Source organism: Equus quagga, chromosome 18, assembly GCF_021613505.1.
Source record: "Equus quagga isolate Etosha38 chromosome 18, UCLA_HA_Equagga_1.0, whole genome shotgun sequence".
Classification (NCBI taxonomy): Eukaryota; Metazoa; Chordata; class Mammalia; order Perissodactyla; family Equidae; genus Equus; species Equus quagga.
In genome coordinates this window covers 46298175-46324728 of record NC_060284.1, presented here as the reverse complement: position 1 = coordinate 46324728, position 26554 = coordinate 46298175, and the positions used below count along the sequence as shown (strand labels likewise).

Genomic DNA, 26554 nt, shown 5'->3' with positions numbered 1-26554 from the left:
TCTACAAGAGTAGCCCCTAAGACTGGGCGAAAGAGTGGGACCAACCCTCTCCCAGCAGGAGAACACCTGTCTGTAAAAGCTTGGGGTCCTTCCTTTGTGCTCTTCTGTACGCAAATGCAGGCTTTTAGGGATAAAGAATAATGTTAAAATCCTGAGCATGGGGTGCTCTTCACTAATCTTTGGTTGCAAGGGACAGAAAACAAATTTGATCCAGGTTCAGCAAAAAAAGGAGAATTTATTGGCTTACACATCCAACCTCAGGAAGGACAAGGAGCTGATCTAAAGACGACTGGAACTAAAGACTTGAAACTTTTCTTTTTCTTCTTTCTCATATCTCTGCTTCTACTACATATTTGATTCCATTATCACCTCCTGAAGTGGCTAGAGTCAGCTCTGGGCTGCCGTTCTTCAACCTTGGTAACCAGAGAAGGGTAAAATATCCTTTGACATACTGTATCCAGTTAAAAAACATCAAAGGGAGGACATCCTGGGCTGGCGTCCCTCCTGGGACCTATTGCTATGGATGCAAGAGAGGGCATGCTCTGTGGGGGGCAGCAGCCACCGGAGCCTGACATTCAGAGCGTTCCTCAGTCTGGGTCAATGCCTGTTCATAGCACTGTTGCTCAATGAGGCTGCACACGGCCTTCACTCCAGCCAGACCATCCCCTGCCTTGTGCTTTTGTCTCCTGTGCCTGGAATGTCCTTTTCTTCCTTCTTAGGAAGAGAAAACTCTCTCCATTCTTCAAAGGTTAGTTCAAACACAGCCTCCTCCAGAAAGTCCTTTTCATCCATCCTATGTATTCTTTCCTTTCCCTGAGGGAGAATCTCCCAGGTATACATTCAGTGGTGTGTTGGCAAATGCTTAACAACAGCTCTCCTGAAAAACAAAGAAACGAACAAAATCTTGGTTTCTCATTTGCCGATTTCCATGGTGTAAATACTCCCACCACGGTCAATATCGTGTTCCTAACGTGGCATCACTGAATGCAGAGTTGGAGAGACGTGCAATACAGCACCATGACATAGAATTCCCACCATACAGATGTAACGGATTTAAATAACCTCAAGAGCACATACATTAGTAAAGCGTAGTAAAATAATTAGGAAGTTTATGAGTTCTGAGTATTTATTAACTGTGTTTTTAATATAATTTATTTAACTGTAAGTTCTTATAATTTAATTTTTTAATATTGGCTGTGTTTAATGGTCGGCTCACAGAAGTACTATAGTTTTGACTTTTCTAGAATTTCATTTAAATAGAATCATATAGTATATAGTGTTTTGTATTTGGTTTCTTCCACTAACATAATGCTTTTGAGATTTATCCATATTTTTGCATATATCAGTAGTTCTTTTTTATTGATGAGGGGTATTCATGTGAATAATACCACAAAGTTTTACCCATTCATAATTTTGGTTTGTTCCTAGTTTGGGGCTATTATTCAGAAAACTGCTAGGATTGTTTGTGTACAGGTCTTTGTGTGGACGTGAGCTTTCTCATGGCTTGGATAAATATCTAGGAGATTGCTGTGTTTTATGGTAAGCGTATGTTCAACTTTAAAAGAAACTGCCAAAATGTCTTCCAAAGCGGGCTTACTATTTTGCGTGCCTACCAGAAATGTATGAGAGTTCCAATTGCTCCACGTGCTCTGTGACACAGTGCGGTCAATCTTTCTAACTTTAGCCATCTGGTGGGTAACTGGTGATATCTTATTCTGACTTTGATATGCATTCTCTCATAACTAGTGGTGTTAAGCATCTTTTCACGTGTTTATTTGCCATTCTTCTGTCTTCTTTGGTGGAGTCTTGATTCAAATCTTTTGCTCAAATACTAATTGGGCTGTTGGTCTTATTATTGAGTGATCTTAATATTGAGTTATAAGAGTTATTTATATATTCTGTGTGCAAGTTATTTATCAGTTGTATGGTTTGCAAACATGTTCTCCCAGTCTGGGCTTTCATTTTATTTCTTTTTTTTTTTTTTTTTGAAGAAGATTAGCCCTGAGCTAACATCTGCTGCCAATCCCCCTCTTTTTGCTGAGGAAGACTGTCCCTGAGCTAACGTCCGTGCCCATCTTCCTTTACTTTATATGCGAGACGCCTACCACAGCATGGCTTGCCGAGGGGTGCCATGTCCGCACCCGGGATCCGAACCGGCAAAGCCTCGGCCGCGGAGGCAGAACGTGCGCACTTAACCGCTGCGCCACCGGGCCGGCCCCGGTTTTTAATTTTAATGAAGTCCAATTTTTCAACTTTTTTTCATTTATGATTCTATTCTATCTAAGAAATCTTTGCCCCACCCAAAGTCACAAATATTTTCTCCCATATAGCTGAAACTATTTTTTTTTAGCTCTTAAGTCTATGAGGCATTTCTATGTAATTTTGTATATGAAGTCAGATTTGAGATTCAGTTTTTTCATATGACTATCCAGTTTTTCCAACACTATATATTTTTAAAAGACTATTTTTTAGAGTAGTTTTGGGTTCACAGCAAAATTGAGAGGACGGTACAGAGGTTTTCCATATACTCCCTGCCCCACACATGCATAACCTCCCCAGTTATCAACATTCCCCACCAGAGCGGTACCTTCGTTACAACTGATGAACTTACATTGACACAACATAATCACCTCGAGTCTACCATTTACTCTAGGGTTCAACTCTTGGTGTTGTACATTCTGTGGTTTGGCCTAATGTATAATGACGTGTATCCATCGTTATAGTATCATACAGAGTATTTTCACTGCCCTAAAAATCCTCTTTGCTCTGCATTTATCCCTCCCGCTTCCTGATCTTTTTACGATCTTCTCCAACATCTAATCTGCTTTTAATCTGATCTAGTGTATTTTTGTATTTCAGATATTTTATTTTTCATGTCTACAAGTTTCATTTGAGTTTGTTAGTGGAGACCTGCTCTTGTCACTTGGACTCTTAGGTAATTTGGCTAGCCCTGCCAGTATTTAATAAGGCCTGGCAATTTCTTGGAGTAGTCTAGCAAAGAGTAGGAAGTTTGAAATATGTAGACATGGATCACCTAGCTTGTTAGTTGTGTCACGTCAGGAAAGCCACTTAGCTTCTCTGAGCTGAAGGATTCTCATCTGTAAAGTTGGAGTGAGTGACAATAATCTTAAGTGAACATGTAGGAATTTGAGGGAGCAGCAAACAGGTGGAGGAGGTATTTGTGGCCATGAGGCCCCTCCCTCAAGCTCTACAACCCCACCACTGTGGAAGCTGGTTTTAGTCATGAGTGAGAGGGAGGATTAGCAGTCCCTTTGCCCTCGGAAGGAGTGGCAAAGGAATGTTTCCGGATGTTACAAACCCAGACCACAGGTTGCAAGATACAGTGGCTATTCCTGGAACATCGCTGAGATGATGATCTAGAGGGTGTCATTCCTGCTCACGAGAGCCCACAGGACTCAGGACGCCACTGCACCAACACCAGAATGATCTGCCCCATGCTCCACTTGGTCCTGCGTCCATGTCCTCCTCAGGACTTGAGAACTCTGCCACAGGACAAAATTTCACAGAAGCTTGAGCACCTCAACTCCGTCATGCTGGTCATGTGCTGAGGATGGGTATCAGGGAGTGTCAGAGAATGGGTAGCTACTACCACGGGCCCCAGCAAATATGACAGGCAGAAAGAGGAGGCAGAGGACTGTATTAAAGCGTAACCCCAGGCAAAGAACTGGGCGGGCTGTGACTACTTGTCTTGGAACAGTTAGGGATAGAATGTCTTCCCAATTTAAACTTACCTTGCAGCCCGTGAGGCAAGGAGACAGCTATAACGAGCAACAAGCTGTGCAGCTGGCAGGGACAAAGCAAAGCCAGTGCTGGTGTCCCAAACAAGGAATCAAAGTGTGTCACACACTCTTCGGGTTCTGTGAGCAGGGTTAAGGTCACTGCTACTCAAGTCGCAAAGACCGAAACACTGGGTACTGTCCTCAGAGAGGCAGGCCCAGTCAGCACATCGTGGGTTCTGGGTCAGTCTAGCCCAGGGTTTTTCAACCTCAACATGAGTGACATTTGGGGATCAGACAATTCCTTGTTGTGGGGAGCTGTCTTGTGCATTGTAGAAAGTTTGGTGCATCACTGGCTTCTGTCCAGTAGATGCCAGTAACACTTCAACACCCCCCGCCCCTCTGACCCCCGAGTTGTAGATGCAACCCGCATGGAAAATGTTTTCAGGCATTGCCAAATGTCTCCCGAGTTGTCAAATCGCCCTCGGTCGAGAACCACTGATCTAGCCTTCCGGACATAAGCCTCCGGAGAACTGATAGAACTTGCTATAACGTTTCCCGAGACTAGAGCTTGGTGTGAAACACAGGGACCTTGGCTAAAAATCCAACACTTATGTTGGTTTACTTATAGCTGTGAAGCCAGAAGCCATTATTTATATAAAAATGTGCCCCAAGCACTTAACAGAGGCATACAGTGTAGTGGTTAATTACACACACTCGGGAGCAAGAATGCCAGCCGCTTAGATCCGAGCTTCACCACTTCTTATTGTGTGGCATTGGGCAAGGGAATTGAATCTCTCTGTGCCTCAGTTTCTTCATCTGTAGACTGTGGATAATCCCAAGGACTATCTCACAGGGGGTTGGAGGATGTCCGTTTGCTGTTGCATGTGAAGTGCTCAGCACAGCACTTGGCAGAGGGTGAGCCCTAAAGATGATCTCTCCTTGCACGTCTCAACTGGGGGTTGTGACTGTGCTCCAAGTGTTCATGACATTAATAGAATTGAGATTTCTTTTCCAATTTTGTTTTTTTATAAGCACCTAAAATACTAACTTAAATATCTTGCCACTTAATAGAAATCTGCTTGAGAACCTCCAATTACATATTAGTACACACGGCCCTCAGTGAGCTCAGATAGGCCGGCTCCTGGCTCAGACACTCAGATTGTCACTCAGCTGCCACCGTGGTTTTGGCTATTGCCAAGCTTTCGCTTATCCTTACTCTTAGTCATCGTATTTTCTAATTTGTGCCTATAACGCACAATTGTACGAAGAGAAGAAACACAAGGAACCTTGGTGCTGAAACACAAACTAAGAAGCAGCATATAAATATTAGTTCTGCAAGTGCATCTGGAGGTGATCTTCATAACTGCATAAGTTTAACTTATTTAACCCAAATCCTAATTTACATATCCAGATATATCCAAAATTTCTAAAGTCAGAGTCCAAAAAATACTATGATAGTTATGGTGAATTTGGCTTTTCATTTACTAGGAATAAAGAGACTCCTCACACCTATGTTGTGTTGTTTGTCCCAAAGTGCTCACAAATAGCCTGAGGCCCACCCAGGTAGACATTGAGATTGCTTCCCACATTCCTCTGACTTTGACAATGACCTGAGTGTTGTTTGGGTGTCCCATCCCTTCCTGGCAGCCCAGGGTTTTGGGGGAAGTTGACCCCACATAGTCTCTGTGATTCAGTGTAAGTTCATCCCTTGGACTCTAGTCCAGTGGAAAATTACCCACACTCTTTTCCTGGAAGTAGAAGAGAAATCATGGAGCCCAGGGGTTGTTTGCAATCATCTATCAACGACCAGGCATAGCCAATAATATGATGAGGGTATAAGATGAGAGAAGGCAGAGGAAAGAGATGAAAACGGAAAAGATTCTGATGATGTTGTCACGCAGATGAGTCATACCGACCCTACAGCCCTCCTGCCTTCAGTCATAAAAGCTAAGCTGTCTTTCGTGAGTGTTTGTTTCTTGCATGCTAACATAATCTCTCTGTTATACCTTTAACTTTTCTAATTATTTAGAAATAAACTAAAAAATTATAAAAACTAAATTGAGATAAGTGCAATCTATATGAGTGACCAACACCATATCATAAAAGCAGTTTTTGTCTATTTTTGCTTGTATAATCCATAGGTAAATTTCAATTTTCTAAAACTTCTGCTTCCAGCTAAAATGGATTCACAGTGACCAATTTACTCTCCCATCTGAAACAACCAAAAAAATCCAGAAAAACATTTGAAATAATGGTTTTTAAGACATGGCACATTAGGCAATGGAAGAATGTGATCCTTGAGAGATAGGAAACAAATTAAGTAAGCCCTACAATTGCCCCAGCATCCTTCCTGGAGAGAGCTTCTAGGTAGTGGTGTCAGGGAGGGGGGGTGGACGGTAATCATGGTGGAGTTCCTGTGTTGAGAAGATCTGAGGGTTCAGGGAGACCAAAGAGGCTACAGTTCACAGGCCATAGCACTAGAGAAGTGAGTGCACAGAGAGACAACCTCGAGATCAGCAGAGGATCTCCCTCAAGTATTGAGCAGAAAACTGATGAGTCCATGTGTTTAAGGAAACTATAGGAGACTGGGAAAAAGAGCAATCCAAAAGGGTTGGACCAGAGGGGACAGTACCCAGTGCTCACCAGAGCCACTAAGAGGGCCTGTTTCCACCAGTCGGACTGGAAAATCTCATAATTTGTGTGACACTGGGGAGACTATTCAGAAGTCTTGCCTCAGTAGTATAGAATAATTAGTCTTAGGCTAGTTGTTACTCTGGTCCTGCCAAAAAATAAAAAAGAATCTCAAAATTTAAACCAGACTAGATTAAACTATTTCCAAAAACTTTACCTTCATCACAGAACAAAGTTCAAGAAGATTTATTTAAAAATAAAATACAACACTCAATGAGATAAAATTCACAAAGTCTGGCATCCAGTCAAATATTATCAGGCATTCAAAGAAGCAGGAAAAAATGACCCATAATGATGAGAAGAATAATAATTGAAACTGACTCAGAACTGACAGGGATGTTAGCATTAGCAGACAAGGACATTAAGACAGTTGTTATAATTATATTCCATATGTTAAAAAATTAATTCAAGAAAGACATAAAAGACTTAAATCAGACTTTTAGAGATGGAAAACATAAAGTCTGAGATGAAAAATACACTGGCTGGGATTAACAAAAGATTACCTGTTGAAGAAAAGAAGACTAGTGAACTTGAAGACATGGCAGTAGAAACTATCTAAATGAAACACAGAGAGGAAAAAATAATTTTAGAAAATTAAAAGAGCATCAGTGAGCTGTAAGGCAACTGCCAAGTGACTCAATATATGTATAATTGGAGTGCTTAAGAGGAAAAGGAGATAGAAAAATTTTTTGAAGAAATAATATTTAACAAATATTTAAGAAATTTGATTAAAACTATAAATACATACTTCCAAGGAGCTCAACACACCCAAAACACAAGAAACATGAAGAAAACGAAACCACTAAACCAAGGCACATCAGAATCAAATTGCTCAAAACTATGGATAAAAAGAAAATCTTGAAAACAGCCAGAGGGAAAAAGGAAAGTTATGTACAATGGAACAAAGATAAGGATGACAGCAATTGCTTGTAGGGAGCAATGCAAGGAAGACGACAGTGGAATAATAACTTTAAGATAGTGAAAGAATAAAACTGTCAGCCTAGAACTTTCATCTAGTGAAAATAAGTTTCAAAAACAAAAGCAAAATGAAAACACCTTAAGACAAACAAAAGCTAAAAGAATCATCGTTAACAGACCTGTACCACAAGAAAGGTTAAAGGAAGTCCTTTGGGCAGAAGGAAAACACTAGATGGCAATATGGATCTTCACAAAGCACTAGAGATGAATGTCCTTCATGAATGAAGCTGCAAAAATTTTAAACAAAATTTTGGTAAGTTTAATCCAAAATTTGTAAAAAGGATAATACATCACGACGAAATTGGGTTTATCTTAGAAATCCAAAGTTTACTTAATTCTCAAAAATCAATCAATTTGGTAATTCATCAAATCAACAAAGTGAAAAAGAAAAACCATATGGTCATCTCCACAGATGTACAAAAAGTGTTTTTAACACCCATTCCAAAAAGTACATTCAATGTCTATTTCTGATAAAAATCCTCAGCCAACTAGGAAAAGAAGTGAACTTCCTCAACCTAATAAAGGGCATCTATAAAAATTCTATAGCTACTATCATGCTTCATAGTGGAAGACTGAAGTCCTTTCTCCTGAGCTCGGAGATGAGGCGAGGATGCCCACTCTCACCACGTCTATTGACACGGTACTGCAGGTTCTCGTCAGTGTAACAAGGCAAGACAAAGAAACAAAAGGCATCCAAAGTTCAAATGAAGAAATGAGATGATCTTTATTTGCAGATGACGTGACTGTGTAGAAAATCCAATGAAATCTACAAAAAAGCTTCTAGAACTATTAAGTGAGTTTAGCAAGTTTATAGAACACAAGCTCAATTTACAAAAATCAATTGCATTTTTATATACTATCAACAAACAAATGGAAATTAAAATTTTAAAAATGTATCATTTAAATACCATTAAAAATATGAAATACTTCCAGATAAATCTGACAAAAATGTACGAGTCCTGTAAACTGAAAATTTCAAAATATTGCTGAAAAAAATTAAAGACCTAAATCTACAGAGATATACCTTGTTCATGTTACAGAAAACTCAACATTGTAAAGATATTAATTCTCCCCAAATTGATTTATACATTTGACGCAATCAAAATCCCAATAGACTTTTTTTTTTTAACTTGATGAACTGATTTGAAAGTTCATGTGGAAATGCAAGGGACCTACACTGGACAAAACAACTTGAAAAGGAGAAGAGGGGCTGGTCAGGTGGCTCAGTGGTTAAGTGCACACATTCTGCTTTGGCCGTTTGGATCCTGGGTGCGGACATGGCACTGCTTGTCAAGCCATGCTGTGGCAGGCGTTCCACATACAAAGTAGAGGAAGATGGGCATAGATGTGAGCTCAGGGCCAGTCTTCCTCAGCAAAAAGAGGAGGATTGGCAGCAGATGTTAGCTCAGGGCTAATCTTCCTCAAAAAAAAAAAAAAAAAGGAGAAGAAAGTAGGAGGGCTAATACTAACTGATTTCAAGACTTTCAAAGCTGCAGTAATGTGGTATTGATGTTTAAAAAGATAAATAGATCAAAGGAACAAAATAGAGACCCCAGAATAGACTTACACATACGTAGATAGCTAATTTTTTAGAAAGGTGCACAGGCAATGAGGTGGAGGACAGTTTTTCCAAGAAATGGTGCAAAACCTAGTGACATCCATATGCAAAAAAAGAAATAACACAAAATTTGATCCATACTTCACACCATACTAAAAAATTAACTCAAAATGAATCATACACCTAAATTTAATATTCATGGCAGCTTTATGTGTGAAAACAACCCGACTGTCCACCAGTGGGGAATGGAGAAACAAATTGTGCATATTGATACAATGTAATTCTAGGTGGCAATAAAAGTGAATGACCTGTTAATATATGCAACATGATTGAATCTTGAAAAATGATTATGCTGAGTGAAAGAAGCCAGACCAAGTTAAAAAAGAAGAGTAGATAAGGTATGATTCCATTTACACAGAATTCTAGAAAATGAAAAGTAACCTATAGTGGCAAAAGAGATCAGTGCTTGCCTAGGGATGGGGTGTGGGGAGAGGAGAGGAATGTCAGGAAAGGGGAGGAGGATGGGGATTACCAAAGGATACAGGAAATTTGTGGGCAGTGGGAATATTCACCATCTTGATTGTGGTAATGGTTTCATGCTTATGTCGAAACTTATCAAGTTTTAGGGGCCAGCCCAGTGGCACAGCGGTTAAGTGCGCACGTTCCACTTCGGCGGCCCTGGGTTCACAAGTTCGGATCCTGGATGTGGACACAGCACCGCTTGGCAAAAGCCATACTGTGGTAGGCATTCCACATCAAAAGTAGAGGAAGATGGGCACCAATGTCAGCTCAGGGCCAGTCTTCCTCAGCAAAAAGAGGAGGATTGGCAGCAGTTAGCTCAGGGCTAATCTTCCTCAAAAAAAATAAAACTAAAAAAAAAGAAACAAATTTTATACTTTAAATATAGGCAATTTATTGTATCTCAACTGTACTTCAATTTTAGAAATAAATTAAAAAAGAAAAAAATTCAATTTTTATTTCTTACATATATTTGTTTCCCAAACTAATACACTAATTTAAACATTTGATGATAAGTCAATCTTTCTCTTGCATAAATATTTTAATGAAATTAAATAGGATGAATCATGTATAAATTGATAAGTTGAAATTTATCTTTATTCTATATATGTATAATGATTATTATTAGGAACAATATTGAAACAAACTTTACAACAGAGTCTGCAATAATATATCAATCTAAAAATGTTTCTAATTTGTTTTTTGTATTTTTCTTTTTGAGGAAGATTAGCCCTGAGCTTAACATCTGCTGCCAATCCTCCTCTTTTTGCTGAGGAAGACTGGCCTTGAGCTAACAATGGTGCCCATCTTCCTTTACTTTATATGTAGGACAACTGCCACAGCCTGGCGTGACAAGTGGTGTGTAGGTCCATACCTGGTATCCAAACTGGAGAACCCCAGGCCACCGAAGCAGAATGTGTGAACTTAACCACTGCACCACTGGGCCAGCCCCAAAAATGTTTGAAAATCATTTTTTTAAAAAACATATTATGCAAGAATAAGAACTTTTTCTAATTCCCAAGGAGAGATATTGAGAGATTGTCTATTACTTTGAAAAGGTAAGCCAAAAAAGTAGAGGAATGCTGACTCAGTTTATCTCCCTTATTCTAGAGGTCTTGACAGGTGGAGTGACTGGCCCACAGAAACCACTCATGGGGTGGGGGTCAGAGAAACCGTAAGTGTAAGGGGCCTCATCAGATGCTGTGCTGAACTGTTCTCACATCTGTTTCTTGCAGGCAGTGAGGCTGGGAGAAGATGTAGAGTATTTTCCCAGGTAAAACGGCTGAGGCCAGAGGATGGGCAGCTTTTCTTCCTTTTAGGAGTCAGTTTTCACTGATCTCCCTCTGTATGAATTCCTTATTGCTACCATAACAAATTACCGCGGCCCTGGTGGTTAAAATGACCACTATTTATTGTCTTACAGTTATGGAGGTTAAACGTCTAAGGTGGGTCGGCAGGGCTGCGTTCCTCCTGGAGGTCCCGGGGGAACATCCTCCCCTCACCTTGTCCACCGCATTCTTTGGCTGGTGGCCCTGCTTCATTCCAACCTCTGCTTCGGTGTCCTCACATCTCCTTCTCTGTCTCTGACCATCCTGCCTCTCTTTTTAAGGACCCAGTGGTTAAGTTGGGCCCACCAGGGTAATCCAGGCTAATCTCCCCACCTCAAGGTCCTTAACACTTAACTTCATCAAGTCAGCAAAGTCCACTTTGCCACGGAAGGTACCACATTCGCAGGTGTGGGGATTGGACCCAGACATCTCTGGGGAGTGGGGGCATTATTCTGCCTGCCACACTCTCCATTTGGACACTTTGATGTGACTTGTATATCTAGGGATTTTTCTGTTCTTTTACTGATTTCCTCGAGAGGTCTATATTTTCCCTCTAGTTCCAGGACAAATTAACCTTAAGTCTTGCACTGATCTGCTCTCATGCACATTTTCTTCTAAATTAAATCCTTTCTTTTCTTTCTTTTTATTTTTTAAATTGTTTCTCTTGTTCTTTCCTGCTGAAATACCTGTTTTCCCTTTATTTTCTTATCCTGTAAATTCTGGGTAATGTAAGTTTTCCCATTTTTGTTTTTCCCTGAAGGAAATAGAGAGGGCTCCCTCTCCTTACGCAGGGTAGCCTGGGGTCACGACGTCCAGACAGACCGGGGTTCAAATCTAGTCTCCGTTACTTACCAGCTGTGTGACTTAGGCAGATTACTTGGCTTTGCTGAACCTCAGTTTCCTCATCTGCGAAATGGAAGGAATAATGCCCAGCTTGATAGGATTAAATGAAATGATGTATAAAATGTGGTGAGCCCAGTGACGGCTCCTAGCAAGCACACCAGTTCTCTTCTCCTTTTCCTTCTATACACTTAGAAAGCAAGAAGGTGATTGAGTGTAGGGCCAAAACCCAGGATCCATCCCCAAATGAGCAGCCTCCCATTGTGGGCAGCCATCTCTTGTTCTGAAGAAATTCCTGGCTTGTCCAAGTGACTTATGAGCCCCTGCAAAGGCATCTAGCTGGTGGTTACACATGGTAGGGAGCAGACACAAAGCCCACCTTCCGAGTTCAAATCCCAGCTCTGCCTTTACTAGTCACGTGACCCTAGGCAAGTTAGTTAACCTCTCTGTGCCTCAGTTTACCCATTTGTTAAATGGGATACTAAAACTACCGTCTTCATATTGTTGTTAAGAATAAATAAGCTACATTTGTAAAGTACTTAAGATAAGGCCTGTCACGAAGTAAGTACTTCAAATTCATTTAATAAATATTTAATGGGAATACTGTAGGCTGGGCTGGTTGTGAGGAATACTGCAAACAGATGCTGTCCCAGCTCCAGTAAGGCTCAGTCTAGCTGGGGAACAAAGAATCCCCAGGGGAAGAAGGAGCGTTTCCAAGGAGAAGTATGTTGTGTAATGGGAGTGCATCTCAGCCCCTGGTCTACACTGAGGACCTCCTGGAGGAAGTGATATTTGTGAAAATCTGGAATTGTTATTGGTAGAGCCGTGGGCTCTCTTACCTAGCGTTGATCTATTTCTGTTTGGTTCTGTTTAGGAGTTTCCTGGTACTGGGGAGTGGGGCAGGCTTCTGGGGCTGCCTGATAATCAGAGGAAAGAAGGAAGGAGGCCTGGGGCTTGCTACCAGGCCTGTTCTGACCTAACCAGAGGAAGCCCGAGGCCGTGGAGCACAGGCTGTAGACACAAACATTTCTGGAACTCTCTCTCTACCAGGGCAGCAGGCTGTGCTTCCCTGGCCAGTGGCCCACCGGAATCAAAGAAAGAAAGATGCCATACTCCGCTTGTCCACTGGGTGGAGTATTTTAGCCAAAGAAGGGAACTTTGGAGATAGTGACGTGCTAGGTCTTTCGCCTTGGAGAAGAGGCGAGCTTGGACTTGTCAAGAGTCATACCCATCAAAATTCTCCTCCGTAGGTAACGTTCGCCAAACTTCCTGAAACCTGTGAAGTGTGCCAAGGCCGATCCTGGTAAAAGAAAATTCTCCGTGGGCGTAACCAATTTTAAAATTTTAGAGCCAGAAAGCGGCCATAGGAGACCAGTGAGGGTGACCCGCTCTTCCACAAATTGGAAATGTGAGGTCGAGAGATGAGCAGACTTGACCGAGGTCGCAGAGCCAGGCAATGTCAGACGGGCCCAGAACCCAGGGCCCCTGATTTCTGGAACGTGGCTCTCTCACTCTGAGCTACCTCTGAGTTGCTCATATAGGTTCCCTGCCCTGTAGACCTTCCAGTGTAGACGGGAACCTATGTTTGATTAACAGACGAAGAAGTCTGAGACAGAAAACTGATGCTGATGTAGGAGGAAGGAAGAGGTGGCTACAACCCCCTCTAGTGGTGGTGTCGCTGTAGGGCTCAGCGCGGAGGCCTCTACCTCTCCCCAGGCCCTCAGCAGCTTGCTCTCTGCCTCACTCCCTCCCCTCCCTTCTGCTCCCATGTTCCCCCCTCAAAGACCTACCACCAGTCCAAAAGGCCACCCCTACCCTCTGACACAGGCTCTCCCTTGTCCTTCCCAATTGTTCTTCAGAGCATGTGCCTCTACCTGATGTCATATTGCGCACATGTGCACATGCACACGTTCACACTCGCTCACACACACATACACGCCACGTACGTTTTGGTTGTTGATTGCTGTTTGTCTCCCCTCTAGGATGTAAGCTCGGTGAGTTCAGGTTTTCAATGTATCTGTTCCCAGGACCCAGAAGAATGTCTGGTACACAGAAGATGTCCAATAGAAATTAATTAACAAATAAATGAAAAACCGTGGCTTCAAATCCTGATTCATCTGTAAAATGGATTATTGTGAAGATCAGTTAAATAATACATGCAAAATCACTCTGCCACCTGTCAAGAATAAGGACATGAAAGGGGCTAGGTTAGATTAAGGGATTGTAGGTGGTGCCCACTCACAGAGAAAAGGACTGGAAATTGTTAGCAAAAACAAGGGGCCTAGTCATATATCATGACAACAATTAACATGTGTTTGTATAACGTCACATAAAGATAAGCACTTCAGCATGATCACATAAACTAGGGATGCACGATGCTCTGGGTTGGGCAGTGGCTAAATCTGGAACCAAATAGCAGGATTCGCTAGATGCAAAGCTGACTCAGAAATGTCAGAAGCATTCCTTGTTTACGAAATAAATTAATTAAAGTTGGTGAGCAATAAGGTAAAGGAAAAACAAAAATAGGAAAATAAAAGGCATTCAGAAAAAAGGTACGTAAAACTCAAACCACGGAAACCTGTCCTTACTAAGAGTGGGACACAAGTGTAGGGCCTCCTGTCCACCGGTGGATGGACAGTGGGAAACCTGATCATCACAGCACATGTCAGCAGCTGTGCCGTCCTCAGGGCTGGGCTGCGGGGGCCCAAATAGGGTCCAGGATCTGGGGACAGGAACATCCCACACTGGGGCTTTTTTCTGTTAATGCTCAGTTGGTCGTCAGCCAGACTCATAGGCTAAACTAAATTTTACAAAATTACCCCTTTGCTCTGGCACTTTTTGTCATTTCCAAGTCAACAGGCAATTCAAACACTCAGACTTTTAATATCTCTCCGTTTTTCAGTAACATTAAAAAAACTCTATGTATTAAGAAAAGTGGAGCAAATTCTAAATAAAGGTAACCCAAGGAGATGGAGACAACTGGGAACAGTTTTGGGAAGCTGACCTCAAAAAGACAAGACATACAATGTTTCACTTGGAAATCTTTGTTCCCCCTAAATTCTCTAAAGAAAGCAGAGATCTCGCATGCTTGCCGATGATCTGGAAAGCTAACTACATCTCAGAATGGTTGTTCTTGGCTCCGTCTTTAAAAGCATAGAGACTACACCACAGTAAGAACTGAATGCTGTCTCGGGCCTCAATGATGTCTTCTCCACGGTCCTGGCTCCCTGGACATGGAAGTGTCTGAAAACAACTCTTTGTCAGCCTGACTGTGAACATAAGGCCCCCTGGTTGCAGAAGAGGGGCCTGGTCTCACTCGCATAGGCCACTGAACTCCTCTTTCCTTCCATCCCCTGCAAACCTTGTGTGTGACAGTCCTCATATTTCCAAAGCTGATTTTCCAACCAAAGGAAGACGAAAACTTGGCCCGAATCATAAGAGCCGTAGACCACTCTAAAGGGTGGAAAGACATGACCGGACTGATGTTTGACCAGAAGGGGTGGTCAAGGAGCCACTTAAAAAGATGGATGTCTGCAGGGGAATTGCCCTGAGGCAGAAACCAGGAGCAAGCAGGCCGGAGGCCCAGCTGAATCCGCCCGCTGGCAGTTAGGGACACCATCTCAGACAAGTTGCTAATCTCTCTGACTCTCAGTTAACTCACCTGTGAAATGAGCACTAATCTCTTCTGCCTCAGTTGCCTTCTGGATTTAAGGAGAAAATGGACAGGAAAGGGTTCACGAAGCATTACGATTAGAGACTGGCAAGTGATGATTATAACCTACGTTCCACATCTCCAGAGAGAATGAAGCAAGTGCAATAGCCACTGCGTTGGGCACTTGCTTGATACCATGTTTTTCTACTCTATGTCTAAACCTTACTATATGGTTATAATTGTCTCGATTTGACGTGGGGAAACTGAGACTCAGAGAGGCTGAGTGACCCTCCAAAGTCCATTCAGCCATTGAAAGGCAGAATGGGGATTTGAACTCTGATCTATTCGGCTTCTAGACTCTCTACCCCAGTCTGTCTCTAACAAGGAGGAAAGGGGCAAAAATAATACAATAGGGGTTAATGTAAAAAAAGAAATATGACAGAGATGATTGAGAAAAACCTAAGAGGGCTTCTGAGGAAGACCGTTAAACTTTTATTTAATTTTAAAATGGGGACAAGTCCTCCTTGCATTGGTGTCCCTACGCTCCTTGCCCGGTGACTGGCAGAGCCACGTGCACATATGCAGTGGCCAGAGCTGGTTTCTAAGAGGAGAGGACAGAGGGAGGGGAAGGCATGCACAGAAGGTGAAGTCCACCTCGGAGTTCCGTTTATTCTCGTGTCAACAGTGAGTAGGCAGGGGACGGCCGAGCAGCCTGCCAGGAAGGGACAGGCTGAACTACCTCCCTCGATAACTGAGCGGTTCAGTAATGTCAGAGTGGCGTTGTTTGTGTCCTAACATCACCAGTTGGTTTTTGGCGCCCCGGTCCCATCTCTGTCTCCTCTCATTCTCTCCTTCTCCTTCTCAAGGTTAGCTCTCTTCTTTGACCTTCCTGGCCTCCTTATTCATGTGCACACGTTCTCCTCTTTTCCTCCTGCCTCCTCCCTCTGCACCGCTCTGAGAGACTGTATCAGCGAATCCCTCAACAGTGTCATATCTAACTTTTTTATTCATTGCATGATTTATTTTTAGCCTGAAACAACTGCATCCTAAAAATGGAGTTCCTGATGAGACAGGGGCTGGGCCAAGCTATGTGAGGTATCTGGGGCTTGGCCGCCCAGCCTGCCGCCTAGTCCACGCACGCCTGTGTGGGCGAGCCTGCTGTCTGCCCTGAGCCCCGACGGCACTTAGTCCAGGAGGGGAAGAGTTGGTTCTGGGGCTGTGGAAGGGCAAACGCGGCAGAGGAGGCCAGGCTCTCTGCTCCCACTCCTCTCAACAAGTGCTCCCAGTCTTCTGCCCTCTCTCCTGTGCTCCATATAACTTTTCCCAGATGAAGAGAACTCACCTGTTTGTGGTGGGGGTCTACCTGCTGTCCACCTGCAGGGCGGAAGAGGGGCTCAACTTCCCCACCTACGACGGCAAGGACCGCGTGGTCAGTCTCACTGAGAAGAACTTCAAGCAGGTTTTGAAGAAATACGACTTGCTCTGCCTCTACTACCATGAGCCCGTGTCTTCCGATAAAGTCGCCCAGAAACAGTTCCAGCTGAAAGAAATTGTGCTTGAGGTAAGCAGAGGCATGCTGACCATGTCGTCCAAGTGGGCACGGGCCGGCCGGCGGCGGGACGTGGGAAGGAGGGGCAGAGGGTAGACCCTGAAGACTCGCTGCATTTCAGTCTCATGGAAATCTCAAGATGTTCTTGTTGCAAAGCTGGGATGTGTGAACAAGGAGGGTGGGTCCAGACTCTTAGCATGGGGACAATTCAATGGGTTGCACAATGGGTTCTGATTTAATGTCTGTCACATGACGGTCTCTTGATTTTTCAAGGACAATATTCCCAGCCACTATTTTCTGAGTGAATATTAAAACTATTGTTAAAAAGACTGGCTAAAATGAAATTCAGGGATTATTTGTGGGTTTCATTCGGTGTGTTAATTCCCTACTCTTTGCTCTCTCAAGTCCCCCCCCAGTCCTGGAGACATACGAGTTGTTTGACCTTGCCTCCTCATGGGTCAGACTGCGAATGTCACTAAATGGTTTTCCTCTCTCGTGATTTGGTTTCGGTCAACATTACACAGCGTAGCTGTGTGAAGATTTTTGCTGTACGATCATTAAGGGGATTTTTTTTTTTTCTCCTCAGAAAGTTCTTGGTATGAGCTCAGGGCAGATGCTGAAGTCAGTTCTTACTTTATCTCCACTTGATGCCTGTTTGTAAACCTGGCGTGTGGGCCCACTCTCTAATCCTCTGTGAGTGCCCCAGGAACCATTCCTGCAGCTTCTCCTGGACAGTTTAAGATCATTTACACTCAGGAGCACCTGTGAGCGCCAAGAATTCTAGGAGTCCCAAGATCCCTTATCAGTCCCCACGCCCGCCCAGCCCTGGCACAAATCTGCGAAAAGTGCCATTTGAGACCTACAGCAGTTTATTAACCCACACAACCAGAGAGCTCAGCTTAACCAAATACTTTGATTAACAGAATTACCATATAAAACCCATGTGGATTTGAATTCTAAAAAAAAAAAAAAAGACTGTAATAAAACCCAGGAAAACCATCCTGAACACATCAAAATATTTTTGATAATTTAGAAAGGACTTCAGAATCCCAAGTGTCTCCTGATCTTCATACAAACACTATTTTCAGAGGATTTATATGGTGATGTGGTCATTCCGGAGAGCTCTGGTTGACAAAAGCTAAGTGTTTTTAAAATATCACCACTGCCCTTCTAGTTTTCCTCAGGCTCCATCGTGAGGGCAGAGTGTGCAAGTTCGGTTCCCTTTGCAGGTTACAAGTGAAGAGCAAGCAGGGACGATCCTTTGTTACTAGGTCTTTGTACTACATCTGTGGGAAAATCGCAGGCTGGAAAAATCCAGGACATGCAGCATAGCTGCTGCTCAGTCCACGAGATCCTCATTCCCCTTGTCGCCGTCTCAAACTGCCCTACTCAATTATTGAGAGAGATTTTTGTGAAAAATTTAACTGAAGGCGTAAGCATTCTCCTGTATATGCTCATCACTGTTCAGTTAGCCAGTGCAAACAAGGACCCCATTTACGATTCCCTAGCCTATAAAAACACACATAATACATTTGTATTAACTCCCCCAAGAGTGTATCTCCCCCAAAGACTAATTCTGGGTCCCTAAGCAAAATCATGAGAAAGGACTTTCCCCTGGGCTCACCATCCCTCCAGACACCTTTGATCCGAGAGCGCCTGGCAGAGACTGACGAGGTGGCAGCTCAGCACGGGAGATAGCTCGATGCCCCACTGGCTTCTAAAGGCGATGTGGGCATCATTAGGGGAAAGGAGCCAGGAGGTCTGGATTTATATGTCGGCTTTGCCTCTACTGGCCACGTGACATAGGGCAGGTTACTCAATTTCTCTCAGCCTCATTTTCTTATCTATAAATATGGAAAAATATAACTATCTTAAGGCTTATGAGATGATTAAATAGTAATAATTAACATTTATTGAATGCTTACTGCGTGCAGGGTCTGTTCTAGCACTTTGTACGTGCTAGCTGGTTTAATCTCTGCAATATTTCTATGATGCAGGTACAGTTACTATCCCCAGTTTACAAAAGAGGAAACAGGTGCAGGGAGGCTAAGTGCCCAGGGTCACCCAACTAATGCAGTGCAGGCAGCCTTGGTCCCTACACTACACTACTGCTGGAATCAAGTGAGACAGTGAACAAGGAGCTGCTGCACACTCTGTTCAGGATCATTTCAAGAGTCTGCCTTAAGTAGAGTCGCTCAGCCCACTGGCCTGGGCCTGATGATGCCAGCTGTACCACCAACCGGGCTGAGAAGCACACAGCCCTGGAGGCACTACTCATGCAAATATCCGAACCGGGGAGGAGGCTGGGCATCTTTAGTGGTGGAGGAGGTGGGAATGGGCGGGCCTTTGTTGAGGTACCTGTCAGGTTCAGGCTGTTTCTCAGACTCCAGGACAAAATGGCTCCAGGAATCCCATGAGTGGAAAGAGAGGGTGGATGTGAGCCTCTAAATTTCCTTCATGCTCAAAACAACTATTTTGTCTTAAGTCCTTGGATCCCAGACCTGCACTAAGGAAAATATTCTGCCAATTCCAAGGCTGTGGCTGTTCGAGGGGTGGAAGAAGAGGAGGCGGTTCCCAGAGTACGTCCCTAAGGCAGTGAGGTCTCATCCACGGGCAGACAGTACAGGGAGAGCCGGCCTCCTCTCCTCCAAGTAGTTTAGGAAGGCAGCTTCCGATGTTCTTTATCGTAACGCACGCAGACGCATACATACACAAATGAAACAAAAGTTTCACAGGACAATCCCTATCCTTATTATTTGGGGACTACTTGGATTTTTAAAAAAATTCTTTGGTCTTCTATTATACCTAGTCTTCTGTTCTGTTTCACTTTAAAAAAAACATTGATCCCAACCAATTAAATTGATTTCCCTCTCTAATGATGAGTTGCCACTCTAGTTTGAAAAATTGAGAGATTTTTAGAGGTTAGAAGGTTAGCGATTAGAACTTGTCACATAGGGCTATCCCATTCTGATAAGAATCCAAAGATATTTTGGTCAGTTGTGTATATCGTCTGCTGCTTTAAGGGATGACAATGAAAAGACAGAAACAGCCCCGTCCACAAGGCAAGGAGGTCATGCGTGACTCAGGGCCTTGAAATGCCATCCAGTTAGCTCTACATCTGACACTTTCTCTAGGTTGGGCCCTGGAGTGGATGCTGTGGATACAGGAACGTGAGTCACTCAGGTGACTCACAGCCTGATATGGAAGAAGACATACCAACAAAAAGCCACAGTGCAATGGAGTCACTGCAGTGGAGGGACTTACCAGCCTCTCAGGGAGTGCAGAGGAGAGGAAGATCCTCGCTGTCTGGGAGAGATGTGGAAGGCATGACAAGGAAGACCTGGTTTGTGAAAATAGGTAGAATTTACCAGGCAAATAAGCAGAGAGAGGAGAGGAAACTGTAAGAGCTAAGATATTCATAGCTCTCAAATATTTTCCCATCCCATTAGCTTTTTCCTAAAATTTGGCCATAAGGGCCTCATTCCTTTAGGGTAAGATTTCTATCCCTACTTAGTCAAGCCCTCTGGGAGAGGGTAGTCCTTTCAGATGGTGCCCATCACTTACACTTCCCTATGACCAAGTCTGAGTTCTGTGCCATAATAGGATTTGATAAGGGGAAGAGAAGAAGGGAGAGAAGGTAAGGCCACTAAACACTTAGGCGGAAAAAGGGCAAGTAAAATGACACTAGGAGGCTCCAGACTCAAACTCTGCCTTCCAATTTGGCGAGGGTCCGGCTCTAGAGGGCCCCGGCTTGGTGCCCGGGGTTTAGTTCTAGATTCAGATGTTCTGGAAATGCTTGTTGAATGGATGAAATGTTAGAGCTCAAAAGAACCTTAGGAACCATCTAGATTGTTCTGAACCCCTCGTTTCATAAATGTGGCCTTGTAGTGATGTGGCTTCCACAGCCGGTAGTCCTGATTCCTGGTCAGGCTCTCTTCATCCACAAAATAGCACACATTTAAGGGATGACAATGAAAAGACACAGAAACAGCCCCGTCCACAAGGCAAGGAGGTCATGTGTGACTCAGGGCCTTGAAATGCCATCCAGTTAGCTCTACATCTGACACTTTCTCTAGGTTGGGCCCTGGAACGTTTAGAAATGTTAGAATGTATGGAAAAGGAAAAAGGAGGCAATAAAAATAGCCACGCAGAAATAAGCCTGGTTAATGTTCCAATAGATTTCTTTTCAGTATTTTTTTCTATGGGTAAACACACATTTTCAGTTGGGTTTATACCATCTGTACAGTTTTGTTTCCTGCTTTTTTCATTTCAGTACGTGGGGAGTTTTCCTGTCATTAAATAGTTTTATATTCTCAACAAACACAATGTTCATGCTGGCATAGGATACCATTATGTGACCATACATATTTTTAAAATAATTTCTCTATTTTTGGATATTGACACAATTTTCAGAATTTTTAAAATCTTTGTTTAGATTTTCATTACAGTTTTAATGAACATTCTTTGATTTCCAGCTAGATTGAATTTTTCATAAAATTATTTGCCATTTACTTTTTTTCTTCCATGAAATATTTTTCTCTGCCTTTTCCCCATTTTTCTTTGGGGTATCAACACAAATTATAAAGGGGTTCACAGTTTTGTATGCTGTTTCCTTCAGCTTCAGCCAAGAGCAAATACAGTCACACTACAGTGGCCAGATCCTGTTAGCATTGCAGGACTCAGAGACCAAGAGGAGGATACGGGTAATGAATTCCATTCCTTCTTGCTCCTTGGTTTCCTGCTCCTCTTCCCCCTCGAACCTGGGTTGCAAGCCACTCCTTCGATCATGTTCTATAAATATTGCCAGAGAAAGTTCTCCAACATCACCAGTCTTCCCTCGGGTTGAAATGCTTGAGAGGTGGTGCTGCTAACATGGGCTCAAAATCAGATTGGCCTGGATTCAGTTCCCTAGGAAGAAGCCTGTCTGCACTCAGGTTCTTTATTCGTGCAGTGGAGATCATGGTGGTGTGATGAAGGTTTGGTGGGGTAGATGACAAGAACATGGCTTCCAGCACATGGAAGGTGCTCCACACTCCCCATTTGAGTTGGGGTTTTAGACACAGCCCAGCCTGGCCCACCATTTTACAGACTGAAGACACCAGGCCATTTTTGGACAGCTCGGGACTGGTAATGCGATGCCATTAGTGCTTATTCACAGCCTGTTAAGCCCCAGAGAGATGGAGGGACTTGCCCATGATCCCGGACTCTTGCTGTCCTCATGTTCAGCTCTCCCTCTGAGGTCCAAGGCTTTGCTGAGCTAGTGAGTGTTTTAGAACGTGAAAATACATAATGAATTCCTGAATAGAAATATTCATTCCTCAGTTATCCATTGCTCTTAGTGGCCTCAGTAATCCTAACATGAATACAAGGATGAATGTGTGAATGAATGAATGATGAATGAGCAACGCTTTCCACATTGTGAACAGTGCAAATCGGTTCATTTGTCTAGGTGAACCCAGTCCCTTGGACTGGCAGTCAATCTGGGGTCTTGGCACAAAAATAGCCCATCATCCCCATAGTTGCAGGTCAGGTTGACCTGCTGCTCCCGTTGTTTTCAATAGGCCTCAGTGAGGGTGTTAGGGAGAGACTGCTCCTCGGTGTCCCCTCTGCTGGGACCTCCTGCTCTTCCCACTTCAGGAGACCCTGCTTCCTGCTGCCATCCACACAGCCTGCCCAGGGCCTCTATCCCAAACCCTCTTGGATATTAAACGGCAGGATGATCACCTAAAAATTATTGTAAATGGCTGCCTACCAGCAGGAAGGGTTATTGTTAGGATCCATTTTCTAGCGCTGGTAAGAATATTATTTTCCAATAATTTTTAGATGGTGATTCTAGCACAAGTTATCCATTAGGCCTTCTCGGGGAGGGAGAGCCTGGTTCCATCATCTGTGCAGAATCAAGAATCAGAATCCTGTGCAAGGTAGGCCTCTGCTGCTATTTACACAAGTCTCCTGATGCCGCTGTCTCAGTCTGCCAAGGCCCCTGGCAGACTGAGCTCCCTTCTCTGTTCAGGTCTCAGTCTCCTAATCAATCTGTATGGGATTAGTGAAAATATCTTTGGCTGGGAGTGACTGCAGCCTCTTCAGACTCTGCAATGTGCCCAGTGTCATGGACGCGATTCTCGTGTGCACTTTCTGTGCACGGTCATTCTCATCTATCCAACCTCGAAGGAGGTAGCAGTGCTTGGGAAAAGCAGACAACTGGAGGTCAGAGGGCCTGACCTTCTCTTCTACTTACTGACTATTTGATCCTGGGCAAGTCAGGGACATGCCCCTCAGTTCATTCATGTATAAAATCAACCGTCTAGTTTCTACCTCAGTGAATTAAGAAAATCAAAGGAAAGCAGTGAATAAAAATTTCTTGTAAAATTATAAGAAGCTGTAAGCGTCAGATATTATTATTTTGTTATGCTGGTTACTATTTAGGAAATTAATCTATGTAGAATTCCTAATTGAGTGCCTGAAATATAGCTAGGGCTTATCAAATGCTAATTCCCTTCACCTGTCACTTGAAATGTACAACACATTTTTAGCCAATTGCAGTACTTTTCAACCTCGGCTGCCCATTGGAATCACCTAAGGAGTTTTAAAACACACGGATGCCTGGATCTCATTTCTCAGATACTGATTTAATTGGTCTCGGGGTAGGGGCGATGTCCAGGTAATACAGTTTTTAAGAGCTCCCCGGGTGATTCTAATGTCAGCCATGTTTGTGGAGCACTTGAGCTTTGATGCTCAAAATGTGGACCCCAGACCAGCTGTAGTGACGTTACCTGGCTGCTTGTTATATTTGAACAGGGTCCTCAGGTGATCCATAGACACGGTAAAGTTTAGAAAGCATTATACTGGTCCCTTGCCTGGAGACATTTTTCCAGATGACCAGGATCATGTAGCACCTGCTTGATCTTTGGTCTATTGACTCTCCTGAATGACACTGGACTCATCAGCGTACCTCTGATTTGGAGAACTGCTGGGGTGTTAAGTTGGTCTGGAGCTGCAGGGACTCAGGTCTGCTATGGGACCCAGCCAGGTCTCCCAGGGTTGTCCCACTGTCCCCTCACTCACAGAGTCAGTGATTAATACTTTGGAGCTCCTTAGCAGGGGATGATCTGGGTCCCTGGGAAACCTTACCCTACTTGGGAGCTTTCCAGTGGAATTGCAAGGTGTTCTAAGGCCAAATCAGAAGGTGCCTTTCTAAGTAATCTTCGACTGGGGTCCAGGATCTACTTTAGAAAGAGAAGAAAAGCACCTGTTCAGTTGCTGCGTCACATTGCCCTTTTCCCCAAAAGAGATGACAAATCTGAGAATCCTGGAGGAGTATGAATATGGGATACTGAGATGTTAACATGTTTCATGGGAAACTGTGGGAAAGCTTCTTAGAGCAAACAGGTGAATGTTCTATAATGTGAAGCTAAGTCTTGTGAACACCCGAACAGAAATATCCTCTTTCATTTACTCATCAAGTATTCATGCAGTGCTTACTTAAACATGCAGATGAGGGCCAGCCCGGTGGTGCAGCGGTTAAGTGTGCACGTTCTGCTTCGCGGCCCAGGGTTCGCTGATTCAGATCCTGGCTGCAGACATGGCACTGCTTATAAAGCCATGCTGTGGCAGGCATCCGCATATAAAGTAGAGGAAGATGGTCACGGATGTTAGCTCAGGGCCAGTCTTCTTCAGCAAAAAGAGAGGGATTGGCAGCAGGGTTGGCTCAGGGCTAATCTTCCTCAAAAAAAAAGACTCAGATGACATGGCTCCTGGTATCTAAGAAGATGTTCTTCTTTAATTGATGATACGAACTCACTTCCTTTAGGTCTATGCTTAAATGTCATCTTATCAAAGAAGTTATCTCCCCGGCCACCTGTATAAATCACGGTCCCCAAGCACTCCTTTTATCCCCTCTACCCTGCTTAACTTTTCTCCATAGCACTTGGCTGACATACTATGCTGCATATTGTCTGATGTCCCTTAGAATGTAAAATCCACAAAAGCAAACACTTTGTTCTCTTCGGTGCTGTACCTCAGCACCTCGATCAGTGTCTGACTCACAGCGTATGCTCAACAGTGTTCGTTGAATCAATGTTGAATGAACAGAAGAGGAAAGAGGAGAAGGGAAATAGCTCTTATTACAAATTTATCATAAACCATGCCCAATACAGGTGCTTTGCATATGTTATTTTATTGAATTCTTACAACATAGTCTCACATTACACACAACGAAATGATCCCATAGAGCTAAACAGAAATCGCCCAAAGTCACAAAGCTATAAAATGGCAGAGCGTAAAGCAGGATTTGAACTCATATCTATTTGGTTCCAAAAGTCATGTTCCTTCCACTACACCCAGGAACAGCTGCTGGGCTTGCTTCGTGCTTGTAAGCAGTGCCAACTTACAAAGGCACAAGGGTCTTCAGTTTGTATTCTGGATTTTCACCCACACTTGAGCAATGGTTAATGGTACAGCGGGACTGTGTGTTGAACTGAAAGGACCAGTGTGAGTAAAGGGACTAATATTTGGCACCGATTTGGTATTTAATAAATGTTTGCTGGATGGATGGATGGAGAGAGAAGGAAAAGGCAAGGAATTAGAGATACATGGCCTATAGTGGAAATATATTTCTCCTTGATCTCCTTTTGTAAATTAAATTAATTATTTAAAAAAGAATTGAGTGACGGGCCAGCCTGGTGGCATAGTAGTTAAGTGTGCACTCTGCTCCAGTAGCCCAGGGTTCACGGGTTTGGATCCTGGGCGTGGACCTACACACTGTTCATCAAGCCATGCTGTGGCAGTGTCCTACATATAAAATAGAGGAAGATTGGCACAGTTGTTAGCTCAGGGTGAATCTTTCTCACACACACACACACACACACACAAAACCCAAACACCAAGAACTGAGTGGAATAGCATAAAATTAGGTTGAATCGAACTGCTTGTCATCCTTTCTTAATCCCACTGAAATATGGGTAAAACTAATTTTTCTTTTAACCATGGGACTCTCAGTCCGAAATATATACAGCATAAGCAGAAGCCTCTGGGCTCTATAAGGCTGAGCCTGCCTTCAAACCTATTTAGTACTGGCAAATGTCCCAGTGGCTGCATTTCTAAACCCCAAGAGAAAAGTGGCAAAATGAAATTGCTGGAGTCAAGTAAATCTACAGATGGAATGAGATGGGAACACTGGGCAGAGAAGAGTAACACACGCAGGAGTCAGGTATTTCTTCCAACTGTTCACTGCCCAAAGATGGCATTCTCCAAACTTGCACCTGCTGCCCTCTGAAAAATCAGATGAGGTTGGGCTTATTTTGGTTTGGCTTTGAGAATGAATCCACGCATAGAGCCAATACTCTCTCGGAAGATGTACACCCACGCTCACTCTTAAACGGCAGATCTCTCCAGAGCCCAGGGAACGCCGAGGTTTGAGGAGTGTTTGCTGTGCGCTAATATGTAATAAAACTGGTGCTTACGTGTGATGGTGAAAAGACAAGAAATACCACTGTAAAAGCATGGATTGAGTTCATCACTGTTACATTCTTCCTTACGTGTATAGAAGTAATAGGGAAATCAAGATTTTACAAGATTGAAAGTACGCTGTTGATTCAGAAGTTTTTAGACCACTGAAACCTTCTTTTCTCAATACTCCCACCGCCAAAAAGCCTTCAATAATGCTCAAGCCCTGTAGGATGTCGAGTCATGGGATCCCTC

At 43.4% G+C, this 26554-nt stretch overlaps 1 protein-coding gene across 1 annotated transcript in view; it reads left to right on the top strand.

Annotated features, from left to right (window-relative positions):
- Window positions 1–16419: 16419 nt before the first annotated feature.
- CASQ2 (calsequestrin 2) overlaps window positions 16420–26554 on the top strand; it is a 63335-nt gene continuing 53200 nt past the window's right edge. The window contains exon 1 of the mRNA XM_046645836.1: window positions 16420–16867. Within this exon, the coding sequence (XP_046501792.1) occupies window positions 16634–16867 (234 nt within the window). The 5' untranslated portion in view covers window positions 16420–16633. The remainder of the gene's footprint in view (window positions 16868–26554) is intronic.